The 21,575-nt window shown below is 34.3% G+C and overlaps 1 protein-coding gene across 4 annotated transcripts in view; it reads left to right on the forward strand.

Moving 5' to 3' along the window:
• The window catches only part of LOC145688367 (metabotropic glutamate receptor 5-like), a 420,659-nt gene that overhangs the window by 369,678 nt on the left and 29,406 nt on the right, over positions 1-21,575 (forward strand). For all 4 annotated transcript variants that reach the window (XM_081762517.1, XM_081762520.1, XM_081762518.1 and 1 more), the window contains one exon: positions 20,352-20,537. In XM_081762517.1, coding sequence (XP_081618643.1) covers positions 20,352-20,537 — 186 coding nt within the window. The remainder of the gene's footprint in view (positions 1-20,351; positions 20,538-21,575) is intronic.

The following is a 21,575-nucleotide window of genomic DNA, read 5'->3' on the forward strand; positions in this document are numbered from 1 at the left end:
AATTACGAGATATTAAATAATACAACAACAACAACAAAAAATTAACACCGACTTTGCAATGGGAAAAAAGAATACAAATAAAAACAGAAACTGATCTAATAATGAATTTAAATATGCATACTATGAAGTAATATTATAGTATGATTAAAAATGCAACAACTTTTTACATACATACATGTAATATAAAAATGCAGAAACTAATTTTACAAACGCGATTCATAACATGCAGAAAATGTTTTACAAAGGCGAATCATAACATGCAGAAAATGTTTTTACAAAGTGAATCACAACATGCAGAAAGTGTTTTACAAATGCGAATCATAACATGCAGAAAATGTTTTACATACAAACATCATAACATGCAGAAAATGTTTTACAAACGCGAATCATAACATGCAGAAAATGTTTTTTACAAAGTGAATCACAACATGCAGAAAGTGTTTTACAAACGCGAATCATAACATGCAGAAAATGTTTTTTACAAAGTGAATCACAACATGCAGAAAGTGTTTTACAAACGCGAATCATAACATGCAGAAAATGTTTTTTACAAAGTGAATCACAACATGCAGAAAGTGTTTTTACAAACGCGAATCATAACATGCAGAAAGTGTTTTTCATACAAGCATCATAACATGCAGAAAATGTTTTACAAACGCAAATCATAACATGCAAAAGTTTTTCACATACATGTGGTATAAATGTCGAAAAGTGTTTTTCAAAAACAAATAATTAACACCAATTTTAAAACGTTCACAAATAAATTTGTTCAGAGTATGTATAACATACGATCCGTAAAAATATGAAGTGATTGAACAAAATTAAAATTAAAAAATGTAACTTACGAAAACTAAAATGCAACTTGTCAAAATGAAAATGCAACTTGTCAAAACTAAAATGCAACTTGTCAAAATAAAAATGCAAGTTGTCAAAACTAAAATGCAACTTGTCAAAATAAAAATGCAACTTGTCAAAATGAAAATGCAAGTTGTCAAAACTAAAATGCAACTTGTCAAAATAAAAATGCAAGTTGTCAAAACTAAAATGCAACTTGTCAAAATAAAAATGCAACTTGTCAAAATGAAAATGCAAGTTGTCAAAATGAAAATGCAAGTTGTCAAAATAAAATGCAACTTGTGAAAAATGAAAATGTAATTTCAAAATTAAAAATGCAACTTGTCAAAATGAAAATGCAAGTTGTCAAAACTAAAATGCAACTTGTCAAAATAAAAATGCAAGTTGTCAAAACTAAAATGCAACTTGTCAAAATAAAAATGCAACTTGTCAAAATGAAAATGCAAGTTGTCAAAATGAAAATGCAAGTTGTCAAAATAAAATGCAACTTGTGAAAAATGAAAATGTAATTTCAAAATTAAAAATGCAACTTGTCAAAATGAAAATGCAAGTTGTCAAAACTAAAATGCAACTTGTGAAAAAATGAAAATGTAATTTTCAAAATTAAAAATGCAAGTTGTCAAAATGAAAATGTAATTTTCAAAATTAAAAATTTAAGTTGTCAAAATGAAAATACAACTTGTCAAAATGAAAATGTGAAGTTTCTCACATGCATGCAATATAAAAGTGTACAAACAAATTTTAGGCACGTGGATCATAACATACGGATTTTTGTTATATGCATATGTTAAAGTTTCATATGCACATGTTAAAGTTTTTAGTTGTATGAAATAATTTTAAGTACGATAATGTAAAACGCATTTACACAAAAGAAAGTTTTAAAATCATACATCTAAGGAAATAATATAAATGAAAACAAGTAATATACAGTGATAAAATTTTATTTACAAATTACAATAAGATATAGATATACATAGTTTACATACAGATACATTTGTGATTTTAACATTCCTTGATATATTGTTTAATACAATCTATATTTATATTAGTATATGTACAATTACATATTGGCCAATTTTTTGCTGAAAGTCTTTTATCACTTCTTTTTGTTAATTTATACACATTGTTATTATTATTATTTTGTAATTGATTAGCAGAAAAGTTTTTATTTTCCATTATTACTTTTTGTGCATATTATAATGTAAATCTTTTTGTAAGAATAACTCTGTAATTAACTGAATGTTATCTTTGTTTAACAAAATGTTATATAATGTATATGTAAATGTCCAATCATCAATTTCAGTATCACAATGTACTGTTGCAAAATCTTTATATAAGTCATCAAAACTTTGTGTGCTTACCATTCTACGCCATGCATTATAGCATAACATATCATAGTCTAAAGTAATACACTCATGTTCATTTAAATTTGCGCGATTTTGAAAACACCCGTAACACAAAAGTTCTCGCTGTGGTTTCCAACGGTCAATACATAATAACAAACACTGTTCATCTATAGAAAAAGAAGAACACCGATATTCACAATAATTGTATGTATTTAGGAAACGACATTGGTATTCACAGTATGGATTGATGATACACATTTTTATCGTGTTCAAGATATGTTTCTCTTAAATCAGAAATGTGATAATCATTAAATGTAATCTGCTGATATGTATAGTTAAATTTGTTTATAAGATGCGGAATAATGTTTACGTCTATGTATCTCACATGAATTTTTAGATATTGTTTTAATATTTCTTCGCGTGTTGATTTCTTAATTAGGAAATTCCACACAGTAGTATTTAATTCTTCATCACTTTCACTTACACATTTATGCTCAGTTTCTTTCTCACTACGAATTGCACAACTTTCACAAATTAATGGTTCAGAAAGTTTATATTTTTCTAGTAACTGTTTTACACAAACTTCATTTACTTCATTAGGAGTACAACCACACTTCACATCATTGAATATCAGAATGTCATTAGAAATTGTATTTTGATCTACCACTACTACTTCCTCTTCAAACGGTATTTCATTTGGGTATCTGAAATTTCGTCTATACACAGTATCGTCTATGCTAATTTCTTGTGTTGGATAAATAATCCTATATTTTTCAGCGTCTTCTTCAGGAATGTCAGGATCATTTGGATGTACAACAATAATTTTCTTTTGTTTTTCAAGTTCAAAACGTTTTTCACGTGGTGAAATGTATTTTACATGTTTACTTTGCGATAAGGAAAGATTGGTTTCAATTTCACCTTTCCTTTTCTTATGAAAAGAAGAATATGTTCTTAATTGTTTAACATTATGCAGGTATTTATTTATTTCTCGCTTTGCAACTGCTGAAACATCTACCTTTTGACTGTACATCTTAACAACGTATCATCCACTTTATTTGTGTTAGTACAAGTACACGCATGCGCAGGATTTATAGTGCAAAGGTAGGGGATGCGCGAAACAAATGCGCAGAAAATAAGTATGAATATTTTAAAAGTTTTCCCCATTACAATATTTGTTTACGTATTGAATTAGATTCTGTGTATTTTAAATATCAAAAAATATTTAATTTGATACGTCAGACTAACTCCACTTTTATTTTGATTGAATATTAACTTAAGAATAACATTAATTATATACATGATCTTATGAAAATATAGTGTGAGAAAGTATGATTTTATTCATACAGATTTAATGGATGACAATTCAGTATTTGAATGTTACAGTACTATATCCACTTGTAATGTTTCATGATACACAAAGTAAAGAAATATGCATGTAACAGTGGACATATACGTGTAACGGTTGACTTATATTTGGCTTATGTTGCACATGTAAGGAAGAAGGTATCATTGAATGCACACATTGTGACACTCAACATGTCTTAACAGATACATATTGTACCCCAGAACTTCATAAAGCGTTAAAGACTGGATATAAAATTCTGCAAATTATTGAAGTATGGGAATTATGAACTGTTGGTTCTGAGCTTAGTCATTTAAATATATCAGGAAGCTTTAAGATTTTACCTTATGTCAAATCAAAGGAGACAAAGAAAAATACATGAAAGAGTATCATGTATATGAAGGAATAGAATTAATGGAAGATAACATTAGGATGAACCCATGCATGAAACAATCTACACTTCATTGCACGGAAAATGGACATAACGATCACACTTATTGCAAAACAAAAGATTTTGTTTTACTTGGTGTTAACGCAACGCTATGCTACGGGTCTGAGGGTAAACATATGTAAACTTACTGCAGGCAGCATTCCTGCATTTTGGCTGTGTACCGACTATTATGTTGAAAAGTTGCAAGTCCGCAAAAGATATTATTGATCTGTACTGTGTAGGCTTCTTTCGTCAAGACAATATGCTGAAAGCTACGTGTGAAAAAATTAGTGAATTTGTGTCTGTAGGGAAGACTACGGTCTTAACTACCGATGATTCCGACGAGTTAATGGGTGTTTTTTCGGGAGGTTAGCACGAGTTTTGCACCAGAACATAGTATATGTTCTACATTGTATGGTACAGGCAGTCGGGAATACTTTCGCATTGTTAATAGTAAAACTATGCAATATCCTTATTTTGGTCTGCGTGGAAAGGAAGTTACCATTGAATGTATGCACACTAGTGGTATCGAAGAACCGCAAACATATGTTCGTTCATTATTCGAATTTGTACAAGAACATACACTAAATGACGTCAATGATGATGATATTTTTATCGGTATTACTATTGAAAGTTCGCGTCAAAATTAAACAAACGATGTACATGACATGACATCCTAAAAAGGAATTGAATCCCGATATATCGTTCCATATAGTTGAAAATGTTTTAAATACTAATGAACATTTGGAAAGAAGGGAGATCCACGCAAGGGAAAGGGTCGAACCCATGGTTCAGCCAAATATGAAGATTATGTAACGCTTTGGAAAAGTGTTCCATCCCAATGAAGAAACAATGTATATTGTCATCCTCGGAATGGGTAAGACTGATCAACGTCGTAACTGCATGTACAAACTAAAGAATTATCCTGAGCTAGTATTAAAACAGACTAAGGATTTGTGCATTGATCCCAATGTTAGTATTGACCATTAACATGGTTGTACTAATGCAGATGGGAAGAAGTTCGAAAACAAACTAGCCTCTGAACACCAGATAATTATTATTTATGAGAAGAACAAATGAGTTAAGAGTATAATATACCCGTGAATTAAAGATGGCAAACAAAATTTACACCTTGTATGAGAACCAATTGATAACTAACATACATAAACGTTTGTAACCCAATGTTTTTGTGGTTATTGTTTGTAGGATCTTACATGTATTATAGTGAATATCTTACTATTACTTATTTCCCAAATAATTCTAGCAGAAGCGTATCTTTCATTATTTTTAAATTGACTTGTACATAGTTTTCATTTGTATTGGTGTTAATCAGTTCTTTGCAGCATTTACCACATTCTTTTCATCATTATCAAACATATGTTTAAAATTATCGCACTATACCGAACTATGCAGTAACTATTGTCAACTTTCTTAGAGAATTACAGCAGTTAGATTCATTTGTTATCAGTTTTTACGTTCACAGAAGAAATCAAGTCATACCAAATCCTTTTTACACTTTGTATGTGTAATACGTCTACAGAGGAGTAACATTTTCATCCATACGTCTATTATTTCTTTATATTTCTTCATATTTTTCAATCACAAACACTATCACTATCACTATGGTTTTTATTCCAAATTAAGAATTTCTTAAAATCTTTCTGCAAGAATATTTCTATCAGTTGATTAAGAAATGTATCATTATGAATGGCATCATCATATATATGAAAAAACTGTTCTAATTTATTAAAAGTATTGCCGTGCATCTTTTGAAACTCATGCCAAATTTCATCCTGTGTATCAATATCCATAACAATGCTTAGTACTTTTGTTTTCAATATATTTTTATCTAACAGAATACAGTCATGGTTTATTGCGTCTTTTAATCCGCGTGCACATCCACTGCAAAGAAGCATACTTCTTCTTTTAGATTCCCACACTTGAAACGCATTTATTAAGCACTGCGTGGTTATGCGAATGTTATCGCAGAAACAAAACCATACGTTTTCAGCATTAGACATTTTTCAGTTCAAATTTTCAACAGTTTGAAAATATTGTTTTTATGTATTTCTAAAACACTAGGCACAAATATTTTCACTGCCCACCATACGGAGAAGAAATCTTTTTCATCGACTACAACGGCACAAGATTATTATATGTACCTTTGTTAACTCTGGTATTTATACGTTTCGCCGTAGGATGTATTGTATTATCTGGATTAACCAATGAAAACAGGTTTGAACAAGTTTAAGGTAGACCTGAAACTCATAGTTTCCACCCCCATTAGTTTTAACTGCTATTCTTTTATGATTATGAAGTGATTCTTATATTCAAATTAACTTGAATATTTCATCTTTGCAACAGTTTTTTAAAACAGATAAAGTCACCCATCCCGTTTACCCGCGCTTGCTTGAATTTCTATATACTGACATTTAGATTAATAATTAGAAATCACGATACCTGAACACCAATAGATCCTTTGCATGTATTTGTTTTAATTAGAGTATTGGATTCCAACGCAATGTGACAGTTTGATTTGATCCATAAATAATCCCTTTAAAAGTTAAAGGGAAGATTTTAACAATGTTTACTAGATTATCCGATTCTTAAGTAGTCCTTTGCTCTTGTTATTTTCCAATATTGATTATCTTAAGCTGTATCTAATTTTCTTAAGCTGTATCTAATTATCATTTTCTTACTTTTGACCAGTCTCTCTCTCTCATGCTGAGTTTCCTACTTTGTCCACAGTCGTCCTATCCTATTACCCATTGAAGCCTTAGCGGTTTACTCCCCATTTCTATTTGCTTTTGGTATTGCTTTTGACTTGGTTCCAGCGTAAAATTCATCAGAGTTGTCAACCGGATGTGGGTAGTTGCTCTACTAATGCAGAAAAGTATGTGGGCAGATAAGTACAACAAAAGATTACCTAAAATAATACTGGTCATAGGAAAGATCAAATGGGAGTAATAAATTGTTTAAGGATCTGAGAAGTGAACTTTGTGCCGGACAATATTGTGTTCGTAACTTTTCTTGGGAATTTTCCCCGTTTTCCCTCATAGTTTTATTCATTTCGTCATTTCCTTTAGCCTAACCGGCATAAATGTGGTACGTAATACTCAAAGATTTCATTGTTTAAGGAGAACGAGAATGTTTGTCAGCATTGTTTAGTGTAGGTTGCGAATATATGTTGCAGATGTACTCGCTGTCCAAATCAGCTATTTTGCTACAAAGTTATACAAATTCTCATATTCAGTTGATAAATCTCCGAGTGACGATATTGATTACAGTGCAGTACACTTTTTATAGATAAATAGATACTGAGACCTTCATAGCTAACATGTCCTTAAATACTGATAAGCTCAAACAAAGAAAGAAAAAAATCTAATTCCTAATAATATTTATAGTAAACTGAGCAAATTATAAAAGTTTCCAACATCAACCTCTGCCCCCTTTCCTTCTTACGTTTTCATGAATTTGGAATTTATTTTACGGATAAAGTGTAGTATATCGCCTATTTATTTATCTGTTGTACAATCAAATAGCTTTATATGTAATAGGGTACACATCTCTGATGTGGTAGTTTGTGATTCGATTCCCATCACCCATGTTTTCCTTCATTTATTCACCCACATGTCTTAAGAGGTGTTCTTCATACCCACTAGAAATAAAGATTTCAGTTCAAGTATACTTTCTGACTTGAGCCCATTCAACTTGTTGGTATTTAATAGCTTCAGCTATATATCAGGTCTAATTTTGAAGTGCTTACTTATCATTATTTAGTGTTCAAACATTTTTTAACAAGGAGTCTGCTACGCATATGTTCTCTAAAATAATACGAAAAATTACAGTGAGAACTATGAAATTGTTGACAAATCCATCATTAGGTTAGTTCTAGCTTCGTATTGCTTATGAGGAATTCAGTTGACTCTGAAGATCGTAATGTTGGGAAGAAAGATAGGAACATATTCCGCAAAACCATGAAGATTATTGAATACAAAGTTCTTGTAGTGTACATCCTATTTCTCTCCCTATCTCCATCTCTGTACCTCTCTCTATCTTTCTCTTCATCTCTCTCTCCCTCTGTACTTCTCTCTCTGAACTTCTCTCTCTCCCTCTCTTCCTCTGTGGACCTATCTCTGAACTTCTCTCTCTCTCTCTTTCCCTCCATATATATACCTTTCTCTATTCATCTCTCTCTCCCTTCATCTCTCTCCCTACATCTCTGGACCTCTCTCTGAACTTCTCTCTCTCTCTATCCTTCTCTTCCTCTCTCTCCCTCCTTCCCTCTCTGTACATCTCTCTCCCTCCATCTCTGAACCTCTCTCTCTCTTCCTCTAAATGTACATTTTGTTTTGTTTTGATTGTCAGCATTATTCATTTCTCTTAGCTTACAGAGCATAAGGAAAGGAGATTACACTAAATGATCAATGTATCGATTTCACAGTAAAAGTAATAAGAATAGTTTTTCTCTTTGTTCTATCTTGCCTATGAGATGAAACGAGAAGAAACAAAAGTTTGTATGGTTAAGCGGATAGCGTACATGTCTTTGACATCTAAATTTTATTCGTACTTATAGTTTTCTAATATCATTTTCCATTTATTTCACAAGTAGCTCTTAATATGCTCATAGACTTTAGTGTTATTATAAATAACACGAAAGAATTCAAAAGCTGAGTTTTAATAAAAACGAAATAACACAAAAGCAGAGCTTGAACAAGCGATTCGTTAAAAAAAAAAAATTGTAATTGGTAAGTCAAAATACATACCGCAAAGCCGATAATCCAATAAAAGAAATACTCAAAAGAATAAGTAATAAGAGGATTGATTCCCAAGTAGAATGTTTAAAAGAACTTCAAAGTCTATCAGTTTACTGTCTAAGGACTACAAAGAAAATAGCTTTGATGATGGTGAACTCCAAACAAATTCATACGTATCATGACTATCTTACGTAAAGTTTTCCTTAATCGTGCCACGCAAATGTGATGTCAAATAAAATAAGATTGTTTTCACATTACGCTCACAAATTCAAAACCAAGGGAGGTTTACACCAATTAAATGTTAAAATGAGACTTGACATACACTTGCTTACTGTTCTATCCTCACGAATACATATTTTCAAACTAATTGTGGAACCAAACTTCACCTTAGATGGTTGAGATTCCGGGTTGACCAACTAAAATTATGACTGAACATATTGTGTCTGTAACTTTTTTCTTGAGCATTTTCCAAGCGTTCCTCTCAGAGTTTCTTCATTTTACCAATTGCTTTATCCTAGACAAAATAATTGTGAGGTGTCACATTTCATTTTAATACACAGTCAAGGGGAAATCATTTCAATACATAGCGAAGAGAGACCACTAATTATTTATTTAACTAGTAAAGAATCTGATTTCAAATTTCAATATAAGACAGCACTGGGTCAGTGGTAGTACCAACAGTTAGACTTGTAGTGAACTCTCTTGGAGTTTTTCAAGACGAAACAACATTAAATCATTCATTCATTTCTCATAATTACTGTCTCCTTTAGCCTATCCAAGTTTAAACTTTGATTAGTTTACCACAAGACAAAGAGAAATATTACTGATGAAAAATCAAATAAGCAATTTTCTTTCTCTCTTTTCAATTGTTTTGAAATCTTCAAGGTTTGTACAGTATAGTTCCGTGTACAGTTTGTTTTCTACTGTACCAACTAAAATTGTTTCATGGCTAAGTGGTTAGTATGATCGTCTTGGCTAACTGAATAGTACATCAGTGTTGGACATTTCATATTTTTATTTGTACGAAAACATTTTCTAATATCACTCGTCAAGGATTCGATTCCCGAAGATAGGTCATGTGACAACAGATTAATTCTTACAAGGAATGTTCTAAGAATTTAGAAAAAAAATAGAGACTTCTTGCTGAAAAATAAACTCAAAATTCAACCATTCATCAAAATAGAACCTGCATTAATTTCAAGTATATATAAAGGAAGAAGAAACCTTATATGTTTGCACATTAGTTATTGAGACTATTATCAAAATACCTCAGTACTGTTAAAAAGTTAGAAAGGATTTAAAAATTCATAGGAAAGAAAACACAAATTTCCCAGCACCCATTCAACAAAAACACACAATTTATTTACAAATATATATACAACTTATTTATTTCAAAAATTTTTCTTTCAATTTTCTTGCCTTCTCTAATCGATCCCACTTTTCCCCTGCCTTCACTATAACCCAATCTTCCCCATCGTTCAAATATATATCAGCTTCATTCGCTGCCCCGCTATTACCCCGCTCCCCCACTATTTCCACTGCTACTTCTTCCACTGGTCGAAGTTCTTTTCTTTCTTGAGTTAGTGGCACTGTTACTTCTTCCACTGGTGTAGTTTCTTTTCTTTTTTGAACCACTTCTACCACTGGTGAGTAGCGCGTCTTTTTCGTCCTTTGTGATGTCCCCTCATCTCTTCTCCTTTTCTTTCCCTCTGCTACATCTAATAAATTATGTATTTTTTCAAACCACTCGATATGGTTAAGGGAGGAGGAAGAAGCGGATGATGATGTTGATGGTTGTGGGTACTCATCCATTTTCTTCTGGAAAATAATAAAAAATAAAAATTATTAGTACAACATAATTTCACCAATATAGTGCAAATTATAATTAATGTTTTTAATGTGTACAATATATATATACTTAATAGAAATAATAATTCTGTTATTCTATCCACGTACGAAAATCAGTTTCTTTTAGCCTATAAAAACTATCTTTAGTTTGCAAGAGCTATGTAGGATTCTGGCAAAGTACTTTATACATTTTCGAATTCTCAATAAATCTGTACAAGCAAACTATCTGTGTTGTGTAAGACCCAAAGCTAAACGTACCGATAACTTAAGATCAAATTTGGTGTTCCCTCACAATATAATCGTTAACGCTCTTGCATTCGGTGCAAGCACCCTCGGGTTCAATTCCCGGTAGGGGAACTAGTGTTCCCCTCACAGCGTACTCGCTAACACTCTTGCATTCAGTGCGAGCACCACCGGGTTCAATTCCCGGTAGGGGAAGTAGTGTTCCCTCACAGCGTAGTCGCTAACGCGTTTTGGCTTTAATGCGGGTGGTTCCGCGTAGCGTACTTGCTTTCGCTTTTGCGTTCAGTGTGAGCGGGCCCCGGGCCCGATTCCCGGTATAAAGGTGTCGCGACGCGGACGTACCCGAAAACGTATTCAAAGCAAACGGTTCTGGTCCAATTACCGGCGGGGCATTTAGTCAAAATAATAATAATAATGATTTTCTCATTTACACCAACAAATGTCTTGCATGATACCTAATTTCCCTCTTTTCCCGAATAGTGTGCTCGCTGAAAATTGTCTGATCTCACAGGTTAAAATGTTTAGAGATCGGAAATATAAAATCAAATCAATCTTTTATCATCGTATAAAAGATAAATCTAATTCATCCGCAAAAACTCTTGCACTTGTAAAATCCTATATCTCAATCCCGATAAAAAAAAAACTTATATGAATCCACTTCAACAACATAACAATCAAAATTTTGATGTTATAAAACGGAATTTATACAAATTATTTATTTATTTAAAAAGTGGTAAGGTGTTCACTTCATATGTTTAGGGGGTCTGTAGTTCAATTCTAGGTCATGCCAACTGAACAAACACTATGTCTGCGGATTCCTTATACTTTTTATACTACTACTACCAATATGTTTCCAGGAAAAAAAAAACAGAACCAGTACATTAGCAATAGCGATTTAATACTATTTTAATAGAACTAGTAGTGACACCTATCGGTAAAAGTCATAATTAAAGATTAGTTGTGCGTTGAAAGTCCCGCAGTGCTGACGCGTGTGCGACAAAGTTCCGTATATTTCTCAGGTGAGTATAGTATATATGTTTTCAATGTGTAATAAATTATAGCACATGTTTGTATATTCTGTTGGTCTTAATATTCTATCAAAGTATTGAAAATCAAACGCGTATAAGTAAAACTATTGGATTAAATAAGGAATATAAACCCAAGTCTTTCAGTGACAGAGCAAATATTTACTTAAGTGGTGCGGTACCACATCATTTCTGGGGTATGAAGTCCCAGTCTTTCAGTGAGGGATCCCCTCTACTAGTATTGCTGCATACATTTACATTGAAATCCTAGTGCCAAAAAAGACGGGATAAAACCAAAATCTCTCACTGCAAAAGACGGCATTCAGTAATTGAAAAGTTGTGAGGGGGAATTCACTCCGGGTATAGTGTCCCCTCTTCTCCACGCAACAGAGCGCGTTCACTATTTGGAAAAGTTATGAGGGGAAATTCACTCCGGGTATAGCCCCCCTTTTCCTCCACGCAAAAGAGCGCGTTCACACTGCATTGGATTCTCTTTCTGCATCCCTAACAAAATATTTCGTATTTCATTTCATTTTTACAAGCCAATATTTATTTTTTCTCACTCATTACCTTGCTTAATATAGAGTTAGTATGTACAAAAACCATGTGACTACCATATGATTAAGATTCTGAATACTGCAACACATGTTAAAAATACGCAAGTTCATTTTTCAAATATATTCCCAACACTTCTCACTCAATTATATTCGTTTATTCCTCATGTCTTGGAAAAAGATCCATTTGAGTATTCACTACGTTTCGTGATAGCCAAGCTATTCTAACACGAATTCAAAGGGAAAAGTCCGTTGCTATGATTCAAAATGAATCAATGAACGTAGTTCTTTTCTTTCGAGTCTAACTGTGGGAAAGAAAAGTCTACACATTTACGTAAAATTGCAATATTCACATGTATCTTGGAAAATTGCATCCACTACATCTAAGAACTCTTTATATAAAACACTTAATACTGACTGATTTTCTAAAATATTAGGGATACAAGCAAGACAAATGTCTATCTTTTCTGTTGAACTTAATTATTTTACACTAAACAATATATTTTGAACATTATCTGTAGTAAATATTGAATATGTATGTGTTCTAAAAGTGTTCTTTATGTGTAAATTGCTTATTTTCCGAAAAGACAATCCAATATGAATACAGATTCATGACAAATCATTCAGACACAATGTATTTATATAAAATCTACCATCAAAAATATTGGACAGTACGCAATTCTGTTTAATCACAATTTCAGTTATAAAGATTCAAAGAAATTGCACACTTGATTTTTGCCGTAAAGTCCGTCAGTGGCGGGTCTTAAGGTAGATTGTCAAACATTTCTAAAATACCAGCTATTATGTAAAGTATCTCATTGACGGGTCTTAAGGGACATCACCATACATTTCTAAAACTATAAGTCCAACCGTCATTGGCGGTTCTTAAGGGACGTCACCACGCATTTCTAAAACTATAAAGTCCGTCAGTGGCGGGTCTTAACGGATGTCACCACGCATTTATAAAACTATAAGTCCAACCGTCATTGGCGGTTCTTAAGGGATGTCACCACGCATTTCTAAAACTATAAAGTATCTCATTGACGGTTCTTAAGGGATGTCACCACGCATTTTTTCTCTAAAAAGATTAACACTGCCAAGATATTTCTCGTGTCCCCACATATTCTTAACTATAATATAATAATGCTAATTCCATTCTTCACTCTTTCCTGTGGTTAACTTGTCCAAAAACACAACCGAAACGGAATCAAAACTCAAACATAGTCTTCAAACAATTTAAAAAAAAAAAATATATATATATATATATTTCGTTCCTTCGTGCTGACCGTTCAGGAAGCTAGCTTTTCCGGTGTTGGTAAACCCACTGTTTGGTAAACACGAAAAGCAATATAAGTCAAACGCGGTTCCCTCAGGTTTGGGGGGCTATGCACCCATGTATGCTTCCCCTCGGTTTTCGATAAACACATAAGGCGTTATAAGTCACACGCGGATCCCTAAGGTTTGGGGGGTTATGCACCCATGTATGCTTCCCCTCGGTTTTCGGTAAACACATAAGGCGTTATAAGTCACACGCGGATCCCTAAGGTTTGGGGGGCTATGCACCCATGTATGCTTCCCCTGTTTGGCAAACACAGAAGCTGTTATAAGTCACACACGGTTCCCTCAGGTTTGGGGGGCTATGCCCCCATGTATGGTTTCCCCTGTTTGGCAAACACAGAAGCTGTTATAAGTCAAACGCGGTTCCCTCAGGTTTGGGGGGACTATCCCTCATGCACAGCTCCCCCGATTTTCGGTAAACACGTAAGGGAATGTAAGTCAGACGCGAATCCCTAAGGTTCGGGGCGTTATGCTCCCCACAAGTTGAAACATATTGGCAAACTCATAGCTCGTTTCTACACCGTGTTAATTATTTTCATAAGAAAAAACAATATGTGTTAATTTTCTAGGAGGAGTCCCACCATTCGATACTTATGCAAATATATCTAATCAATTATAATGATATAAAACTTACTTGAATATATTATCTTCTTTGAACAAAACACAGAAAAAATCCAGAAAAACACTTTAAAGAAGCAAGGCAGAAGCAAGGCAAAAGCCTTCACGAGCAAAATTGTTAATACAGGAAATGTGTACTCCATTTATATAATATAATTTTTATTTATTCATTAACATAAGGGGAATGGAATAGGGGGAGAAAAAATAAAGTAAATGAATTTGCCTTGTAATACAGAATTGCCTCGCTCTGCAAAGAATCAGAAAAGAATTCCTTTGTCGGTCTCTTGCCGAATCGAAGGAAATATTTCTTTTCTATAGAGGTAATAGCAAGGAATTTTCACACAATGCCTAAAGTTTGAAAAACATCGCCATCATGTCTCAATTCATACCTTAAAGACGCCAAATTGTCGTATTTTTCACAGCAAATAGTTGTTTACCAAGCAATAAAATTCGTTAGTTGGGTTCAGGCAACAATGTTCCTAAATTTTAAAATTCCGGCTTTATTCAGTAAGCTATATAGCTATCATTTCAACAACTGTTTCAATAACCTGTATCTTGCCGAAAAGAACAGGACAATTATTGTATGTTGTAATTCTACAGGTTCTTTTTTGTGTGTGTGTTGTTTTGCAGTAGTCAAAATGAAGGACAACCATTTATTCATCAGGTTATTGGCAATGAGCACAAGAACATCCTGGTTGTTTGTCCATCAGGTTAGTGGGCGGGGAAGAGGTTGTTGTCCGCAAACCATCCACCAGAACTGGTTTGAAAAACACCCTTTGTGAGGAAAAATGTGTCAGTTATCGCCGTTGGGGGGAGAGAAGGTATAAGCATGTTCACACAGGATGCAGCCAAAGAGTGGCAGTGAGGGGTGGGGAAAAAAATGTGTGTCACTTGTCGCAGGGTAGAAACCTGATCACACAGAATGCGGTCAAGAGATGCGGGGGAAGGGTGGGGAGCGGGTAGAAACTTGTTCACACAAGACATTGATGAGGGAAAGAGAGGCGGGGACGGGTGGGTTCTCCCGTTCACTCAAACTAGAGGGAATGATTGGCCCCCATGGTTAAACATTGCAGGCGGAGCAAACTGGTTTTTCCTGGCCAATCATATCGCAAGGTTGTTTGCATAGGGTGTGAGAAACTGAACTTCATTCTTCACCCTCAGTATTGCAATGGCGCTTGGAGAGAACACAGAACCTTGCGTATCTGCGAATTTCGTACTGAGCAACGCTGAAAAATAGCAGAGTTAAGTCTGTCATTTAAGAGCCAAGCAAGCTAAACGAAAGAAGTGCAGTTCGCAACAAGAAAAAATAGATGAAAATAAATAAATATTTCTTCCTTTCCTTCCTTTTTCCCTCCCATCTTAATACTTTACTCCGTAAAACAACGCACCATTAAAAATCATTGCTAAACATTGGAGCTTAAAGGGTGTAATCATATTCATTATTCATAATTTTCTAGTTCAAATAAGAGTGTTCAATTAGTTACGAGCTTTACAAGTCAGATCATAATTAAATTAATGGGGAAAAACCTTGTGGGAGCTAGGGACCGCGTTTTAAGCCATATACTGAAGTTCTAATTATCTAAATCATAGTTTTAATTCTAATTTAATTATAATTTCAATTCAAGAAACGTATTAAATCATGTTTAAAGCTAGGAACACCGTTCAAAGTCGTATCCTCAATCAAAAACCGTGTTGTTTCATGTTTGAAGCTAGGGATCGCGTTCAATGACGTATACCATTGCTCTAATTATCTAAATCATGGTTTTAATTCTAATTTGATTATAATTTCGATTCAATAAACGTATTAAATCATGTTTAAAGCTAAGAACAGCATTCAAAGCCGTATCCTTAATCAAAAATCGTGTTGGATCATGTTTAAAGCTAGGGATTGCGTTCAGTGACGTATACCAATGCTCTAATTATCTAAATCATGGTTTTAATTATAATTTAATTAAAATTTCGATTCAAGAATCGTATAGGAACATGTTTCAACAAGAAAGAAGGTCATTCCACTTTTCCAAACAACCTCTATTGCACAAGTAATAAAACCACTTCCCCCAGAAACCTCCCCCAAGGACGGGACCGGCCTCTCCAAGGCCGACACGGCCATATTGACATCGAAAGTCGTTAGGTAATAAAGCAATTAAGGGGGCAATAAAATCTATTGTCTACGACTTATAGCTTCAATACTACTCTAATTCCATTTAAACAATTTGAAGTATTGTAAGTATACCATTGATAAAAGTAATGACTTTTGTAATATTTTAAAGTTTGACCTTGACTGAATTAACTACTACTTTCTATTGATATTGTTTCTTATTTTTGTTGCCTTACGGAAGCTTTTAGAGGAAAATAAAAAAAAAGTAATTTATAAATTTAACAACAAAACACCAGATGCTCTATACAACTGACTAAGGGTCATATTCCGTACCATTCTTCGCAAAATTTTGCGGACCGCAGCAAAAAACAAAAACTGGAACATGCAATTGCAAGTGCAATACCGACTATCACTGTAAGTCCCCGGCTATTTTTAGCGTTTGCAAAGCGTTTTTATTGCTCATGCGTACGCTTGGACTACACTGACCATGTATTTAAATGTGGATGGCTAACCACAAACGCGAAAGAAATAAAAACGCGGAGAAAACGTCAGCTCGAACGTATTTGATGCGTTTCGGAACAATAGACCGCCTGCTGTTTAAAAGATGTCAAAAGGAAGGAAAAAAGGAAAGATATGTTGCCAGGCAAGGGGATTTTAGCAAGAAACAGCTGCTTTGGTGCAGAATACTGGAACTCTGCTATTATAGACCTGGACTTGGCAAAAAAACCTGGAAACCTTGACTAGCTCACAGTATGATTTATAACTGGCGAAAAGTTACCAAATAGCCACCTTGGTCGCTTTCGCTCTAGGAGGTAATGTTTCGAAAACGCATTCTCAAATAGCCACAGACTAAGTGGTTTATAAACTGAAATGCAAATTTTGTATTGCGTTGACGTAAGCCGTAGAAAGTGAAACCCTGAATGTCATACGGATAGTAAGATGGATACATGTAAGGTAGAACATTAAAATAATGGACACATTCAGTTTTTTGGTGACCTAGTAACATTGAACATTCATGTACTGCAACATTGAACATCAGTGCACTTTAACTGTCTTGTGATGTTCGATGATGATAAATGACACGCGAGGTGGTGTAGAAGGTGCTCGTGTGCAGAGTCAGATGTTGGTAGTGGAAAATAGAAGACTTCTTCGATTTGCAAAAGGGGGGAGGGCAGATTGCGTATATGGGGTTAATTAAAGGGTCAATCCGTGCCAAGTGATCAAGAAACAAGAAAAAATACCGCTCGACCTTTTAAAAAAAATCTATTTTTTTCATGAATGTTTATACTATATCAGGGTACTTCAAAACCACAATCTCGTAGCTACGCGGCTTCTGCCACCATTTTGCGTTTTCTCGATATTAGGCGTTTACGCTGTTTTAAATATCTCAGCGCGTATTTGTCCTAGCAAATTGAAAATTTCTGGGCGTGTCCAACTTGTAAGAGCTAAAACTTTGTCCTCTTAACATTTTTCCCTAAAACCACTTGGAAGGGGTGAAATCAGGTCCTACAGTAGCAACATTTTTGAACATTGAAGACATGTTTGGGAAGAGGAAGCAATTGACGTACAGATCTGAATTTGTGTGTGCATGTAGTCTGGGGTCATAAGTTTATACTCAAAAATTTGCAGACTTGTAGCTGCTCCCAAAGGCCTGAAAAAATATCGTAAAGTTGGAGAATTATGCCAGCTTGGCATATTTCACTGTCCAATATTTCCAGGGGGCCTGGATTAAAAAATCTGAAATTTTGGGAATAGTTACTCCTTTAGTATACCATAACACACAACAAAGCGCGTTTTGTGTTTTTGAGCAAAAGAGGGGCAAAGTATTAAGGAATGACGTCATCCTCTTAGAGGTGTTTTGTTCACAAATTCAACTGAAAATTCGTTATTGTGAAGTAAAATAAAGTAGGATGAATGGCTAGTCCAGTCAAGGCTTCCAAGCTCCTTTCTTTCCTCTAGTTGTGACTCATTGTCTTATCACCCACATCAGCACTGGTGAAAAATGCCGCTATCAGCAGAAGGTGATAGTGTGGCAATTACTAAACTCCTGTTCCACACTCGTCTTTCTTCCAATATCTTGATTATTCTTCCCAGTTATGAAATCATCCAAATGTTATTGTATCACCACAACAAGCACCTTAACAGCTCTCTGACATACACTATCTTGTCCCTTTCATTCAACTGCTTCGTGTGTACATCCCTGCTCCACTCCATTCGGCGTGACGGTTACCCTTTTCACATGTAGGAGACCTCTGGCAACATGCTGCCGGGCTTTTTCATTTTTACCGATTACGCAATATTTTGTTACTTTATACATGTTGTCCTTTAGTTTTGCACATCAGTGTATATTTGAAAACATAACTGCCTAAAATCTTAAGGTTATTGAGGAGAATACAGTATTTTTAACAGTTCCATGTCTCCAAAAATTCATCTAAAGTTCCAGAGACAATGACAAAGTGCTTACTCATTCCGGCTATCAGTCTTTGAATAGTTTAAAGTTTGTTAATTACGTGGTCATTGCATTATTTTCCATTGGAAAATTGTATGTAGGCCTATACATACAGAGCAGGGATGTAATGGGGTTATATACCTACCTAATATTTCCATAGTCAAGCATATGCTTACCTCAAATTTACAGAAGTACGATCGTATACGGGAGTGGGTATACATTGTACACTATATCTTTTAAAATTGTCTACTGTATATCCACCAAAATTTCTAGCATTACATCGCTGAAAAACTTCTCCGATACCTTTTAACTTATATCAAAGTAAGAATTGTTTTCAAGCTAGAGCCGTGGAGATATGAAGTCAACAAAATAAGTTTCTACGTGGAAGTAAATAATAATAATAATAATAATAATAATAATAATAATAATAATAATAAGTAGCTAGCATGACGCCTTTGCTGCACGTAGTCCTAGGTTCGACTCCCGATGGGAGAGCCTTGAAATTTAAACGAATTACAGTGGTTCGAATTCCACCTTGAACTCCTAAGACAACTCGCACCACACATTGACCCACGGCTTTGTCTAGGAGGATTTCCAAATTTACAGTCTACCGCTAGAAACAATTGTGTCGGTTTACTGTGCTATTGAGTTTGAATGTGGCCTCATCAGACCATACGATCATTCCTATAAGCGCTTCGTCGTTGTCCACCATGTTTTGAATTCACTCGCAGTACTCCATTCTACGAACTGGATCGTCCTCGCTTATTGCGTGCAGCAGTCTTGGAATGTAGACCTTCCAATTTTGCAGCCCTCAAAATGTGACGAACACTTGCGCGACTCATGCTAGTTTCACTGTCAAACAGTCTCACATACTTTTGTGGTGAGCAAATTAATTGTTCTAGCACACTGCTGAAGTTAGCAGGACTTGTTGCTGTGACAGGTCGTACAGAACGGTTTATACGTACACAACTGTCGGATTCAAATTTACCATGAATTCGCGAAATTGTTAAATGTGTCGGTGGTTGTGTTCCACATTCATTCCGCCATTGTCGTTGTACCTCACTGATAGTTTCGTACTTCATGTACCACCTGAAGACTGCTTTCCTTTCTTCAAATGTCAGCCTTCCATCAATATTGCTTTACTCACGCCATCTACACAAAAGAAGAAAATGAAACTATAATTGGGATTGAATGTAATAACAGAATATCACACATTAAACGATAACACTACCAAAAACGAAAAGTTTCCTTCAGTCCATTTGTAGTTATTCACAATTATACAATTCACGCTTAAACAGTTCACCAAGGACAAAATTTTCTTTCATGAATGACGAAAGGAGTTGGAATATTTTTGGAGAAATGTAATACCAGACATCTTCCTCTCCCCCATTTAAGTTCGTTTGAAGCAAGATAATTTATCATTCTCACCTTATGGTTTATTCTTTCAGCCCGTCCTGGCCTTGGCAAGTGAACTTGGTCTACGTTCTGTTAGTTTGGTGTCATCGTGTCCTCACAGTGTGAAGAAATTTGGTCAAACAGCGATGGAGAATGGGATTTTGATTGGGCGCATTTTGGAAGTAACTAAAAATTCAAAAGTAATCGGTGATGTTGTAAGGAAGTTTCTTGAGGAATCAGTAAGTATTTACAATATAGTGTAATGCCAATAAGAAGTCTTTTATTTTCTTAGTGTAACTTGGAAAAGATGTAATATTAAAAGAGAAGTTCGCAGTCTCAATATTGAAATTCTTTAGATTATAATAATCAATTTTTTTTTTTTTTTTGTAATTTTAAATCTAAATGGAAAAATTAAATCCAGATAATTGTAAAGAAATTGTTAATATTATTAATACAGGTAAGTTAAGAAACTAGCTCTGCTGCAAGAAACTTTATATATATATATATATATATAATAATGTAAGTAACTTTTCCATGGTTCCTAAACCGCTCTAGTTTTGGAAAAATTTTGGTTAAATCCTATATTTTACTAATTGTATTGGTTTGTGATTTAAGTGTTTAGCTGACATGTGTCACTTCCAAACATCTCTCTCCCTTCTAAATGAAAACTACAGTACCTAGTTAGTTAAAGTAGCCTTTGCCTCTAGCCAGACATTTTTGCCATCGCGCAGACAACGATTGGAATCCATGACAAAGTGTCCTGGATTTTACGATGAGAAGTAGTCCTATGAGAGATATATTAACACTACGTGCGGCGAAAAGGGTGTACTACGAAAATAAAATATAACTTAGTAGCAATAAAAAAAATAATAAAGGAATGTAAATCCACTATAGTCAACTAAGCCGACATTTAAAAATAATTATACTAAAATGCACTCTCCTATTAAAGTAGCAAACATTTTACATAATTGAAGACCTGAAGTAAATTTCGATCTAAATGCCATTTTCTGAAGTTTCGAGTTATAACCGAAATGATCGTCTATGGGCCAAGCCAGTTTAAATATATTCGGATCTAAGCGCCAAACCTGTGCGCAGTGGTCCAGATCACTGCCAATAGAATGAGTGAGGTGTATGCGCACGGCACAAATTCTCGAGAAAAAACATCATTATCTCAAAACTGTTCAAATGACACTTAGATCTTAATTTACTTCAGCTCTTCAATTATTTCAAACAATCAATTGAAAGATTACAAAATGTACACTTTGAACACGTAAATG

The sequence above is a fragment of the Thermobia domestica genome, chromosome 6 (genome assembly GCF_964235325.1).
Source record: "Thermobia domestica chromosome 6, izTheDome1.hap1.1, whole genome shotgun sequence".
In the NCBI taxonomy this organism is placed as follows: Eukaryota; Metazoa; Arthropoda; class Insecta; order Zygentoma; family Lepismatidae; genus Thermobia; species Thermobia domestica.